We start from the raw sequence: 3,317 nt of genomic DNA, 5'->3' as shown, positions 1-3,317 counted from the left end.
CGTTGCCAGTGCCCCTGGACTGGCTCTTGTGCGGGTGGCACATAAAATACACTATTTTGAGCATGGCCGTTGCCAGTACCACCTGACTGGCCTTCGTGCGGGTGACACATAAAAGCACCCACTATACTCTCTGAGTGGTTGGCGTTAGGAAGGGCATCCAGCTGTAGAAACTCTGCCAAATCAGATTGGAGCCTGATGTAGCCATCTGGTTTCACCAGTCCTCAGTCAAATCGTCCAACTCATGCTAGCATGGAAGGCGGATGTTAAACGATGGTGATGATCATCATCATCGTCATTGTTTAATGTGCACCTTACATGCTGGCATGGGTTGGATGGTTTGACAAGTGCTGACCAAGCAGAAGACTGCATCAGACTTCTGTGTCTGTTTCAGCACAGTTTTTACCATTGGATGTCCTTCCTAACACCAACCACCCTGCAGAGTGGATTGGATGTCCTTCCTAACACCAACCACCCTGCAGAGTGGATTCAGTGCTTTTTATGTGGTACCAGCACAAGCAAGGTCAGTTTTGGCTTGGTTTTTATTGCTGGATGCCCTTTCAAGTGCCAACCACTTTACAGTGTGGACTAGATGCTTTTTATGTGGCACCAGCAGGCTTCCACACAGTTTCCTATTTCTTTATTGCCCACAAGGGGCTAAACATAGAAGGGACAAACAAAGACAGACTAAGGGATTAAGTCAATTACATCGACCCCAGTGCGTAACTGGTACTTAATTTATCAACCCCGAAAGGATGAAAGGCAATGTCGACCTCGGCGGAATTTGAACTCAGAACGTAGCGGCAGACAAAATACTGCTAAGCATTTCGCCCGGTGTGCTAATGTTTCTGCCAGCTCGCTTCCACACAGTTTCCATCTACTAAATTCACTCAAAAGGTTATAGAAGACATTTGCCTAAGGCACCATGGGATTGAACCTATGCAGTTGTAAAGTGAGCTTCTTAAACCACATGGCTATACCTCTTGTAGATTTATATTTTATTTTTTATTTATTTATATTTTTTTTTCTAATTTAATGGTCTGTTTACTTTATAAGTTCCAAATTTTTTAACAGAACATACCTGGCCTCAAAAACCAGCCAAAGAGATTCAAAAGGGACCCCAGATCCGACCAAACAGAATGAAAATTACTGAAAAAGTACCTACATCTGAGGAGCTAGCTGCACTGAAACATAAAAAGAAGGCAAGTATTTAATTAAGAGCAATGACATAAACCATATTTAATTTCGTATAAGGTGCAGTTTTTTTTACAAAAATTTCTCGAAAATTACCCCAGTTCAAAATGCAAAAGTTGGGCTTCCCATAAACTAATTTTGTATTTGATACTCTTTTTCTTGAATATGTACTGCTGAAATTGGGTTGTGTCTGTTTTGCTATCAAATACATAATTATTTAATCCAAGTACACTTTGATAAAATAGAGAAAAGAATTGTGTTGTCTTTCTTCTGTTTTTATTTAACCCTTTGGTTTTTGTTTTTTTTTGTTCAACTTTGTGTTCAGTAATAATAGAATTGTTTCTGTGAGTATTTGTGGCACAAATTGAACACATTTTACTAACTGAAATTGAAATTAAATTGGGTTAAATTTTTCGATTTTTAATATTTTAAATTTTTATTTCAATTATTTGCAGGTTTTGAGGTTTTTTTTATTACTTTTCAGCCTCTGATTTCAGCTTTTAAAAATTCATGTCTTATTAAATTGAAAATTTTGAAGTGTTAAAAAAAAAAATCTTAATAAAAATTTTCATGTTTACTTTTATTTTTGTTTTTATTTTTTAATATCAAATTCTCAAACAGATTAATTTAATTTGATTGGTCTTATCTGTTGATTTTCAGATGTATCAGAGTGGAACTGAACAATTTAATGTAAAACCTGTGAAAGGTATACACTTCCTACAGGAACAGGGCCTCCTTTCCACTCCTTTAGATCCAGGTGAAGTGGTCACATTTTTAAGAGAGAATCCTAAATTGGACAAGAGACAAATCGGAGAATACATCAGTAACAAGAAAAATGCAAAGATATTTGAAGCTTTTGTCAAGTACGTGTTTTACATCGTTATCATCATAATCAACATTTAACACCTGTTTTCCATGCTGAAATGGGTTGGGATGGTTTGACAGGAGCTGGCCAGCCAGAGAGCTGCACTGTGTGTCTGTATGCATTTGTTGGTATGTGTGTGTCTATATATGTGTTAAGCATCAGGTAGAATGCTTTTGCTGTATTCATTTGTGTTGTCTTGGCTGTGACGTCAACGTTACCTTCCATCCTTTCAGTAAACCAAGTACCAGTCCAGCAATGGGGTTGATTTTTCTTTCTTTGTTTCTCATTCTCATCCTTTCTCTGTCTCTCTCTCTCTCTCTCTCCCAACTAGAAATAAGCTGATCAAGCTTAGAGAGTACCACTTGGTTTATATACCCAACAGACACTGTATATCACAACAGTGCTCCATTAGTAGTTGAGGGTCCATTGCAAAGCAAGCATGTGTGTGTTTGTGTGCCTGTATCTGTGTGACTGTTTTTACATTGTTGCAGTTTAAGATAATAATGTAGTATCTGTTTTATGTCCTATGACTTAGAGATTGCTCAAATGAGAACCAAACATAAAAACAAGTACTGGGGTTGATATAATCAAATTCTTGAAAGTGGTGCCCCAGTATGACCACAGTCCAATGACTAAAATAAGTGTCTTTTTATCTTTTTTTATTTAAAAAAACTTTTTTCTGTTGTAGATCCTTCAATTTCAATGACACGCGATTGGATGAAGCTTTGCGTCTCTACTTAGAAACATTCCGTTTACCTGGGGAGGCTCCTGTAATATCCTACATCATTGAAATGTTTGCTGAACATTGGCATGTAAGTATCAATTGGCTTTTTATATCTATTTACTTGTTTCAGTCATTTGACTGTGGCCATGCTGGAGCACTGACTTTTAGTCGAGCAAATCGACCCCAGGACTTATTCTTTGTCTAGTACATGTATGTATATGTTTGTGTGACTGTGGTTGTCGCCCCCCCACCACCACCACCACCATCACCATCCTCACTTGACAACCGATGTTGGTGTGTTTACGTCCCCGTAACTTAGCAGTTTGGCAAAAGAGATCAATAGAATAAGTACTAAGCTTACAAAGAATAAGTCCTGGGGTCGATTTGTTTGACTAAAGGCAGCGCTCCAGCATGGCTGCAGTCAAATGACTGAAACAAATAAAAAAAAATATATCAAATCTTACATCTGTTTCCCATGTTAGCATGGATAGGATGGTTCTTAAACTTGCTTTAATAATAATAATAATAATAATAATA

General features: G+C 37.5%; 1 protein-coding gene across 1 annotated transcript in view; it reads left to right on the top strand.

Annotated features, from left to right (window-relative positions):
* The window catches only part of LOC106879283 (Golgi-specific brefeldin A-resistance guanine nucleotide exchange factor 1-like), a 94,772-nt gene that overhangs the window by 64,475 nt on the left and 26,980 nt on the right, over window positions 1-3,317 (top strand). The window contains 3 exon segments of the mRNA XM_052970817.1: window positions 1,072-1,199; window positions 1,852-2,054; window positions 2,745-2,868. Coding sequence (XP_052826777.1) covers window positions 1,072-1,199; window positions 1,852-2,054; window positions 2,745-2,868 — 455 coding nt within the window.

This window comes from Octopus bimaculoides, chromosome 9 (assembly GCF_001194135.2).
Source record: "Octopus bimaculoides isolate UCB-OBI-ISO-001 chromosome 9, ASM119413v2, whole genome shotgun sequence".
Lineage (NCBI taxonomy): Eukaryota > Metazoa > Mollusca > Cephalopoda > Octopoda > Octopodidae > Octopus > Octopus bimaculoides.
This window is presented reverse-complemented; position numbering and strand designations above follow the sequence as displayed.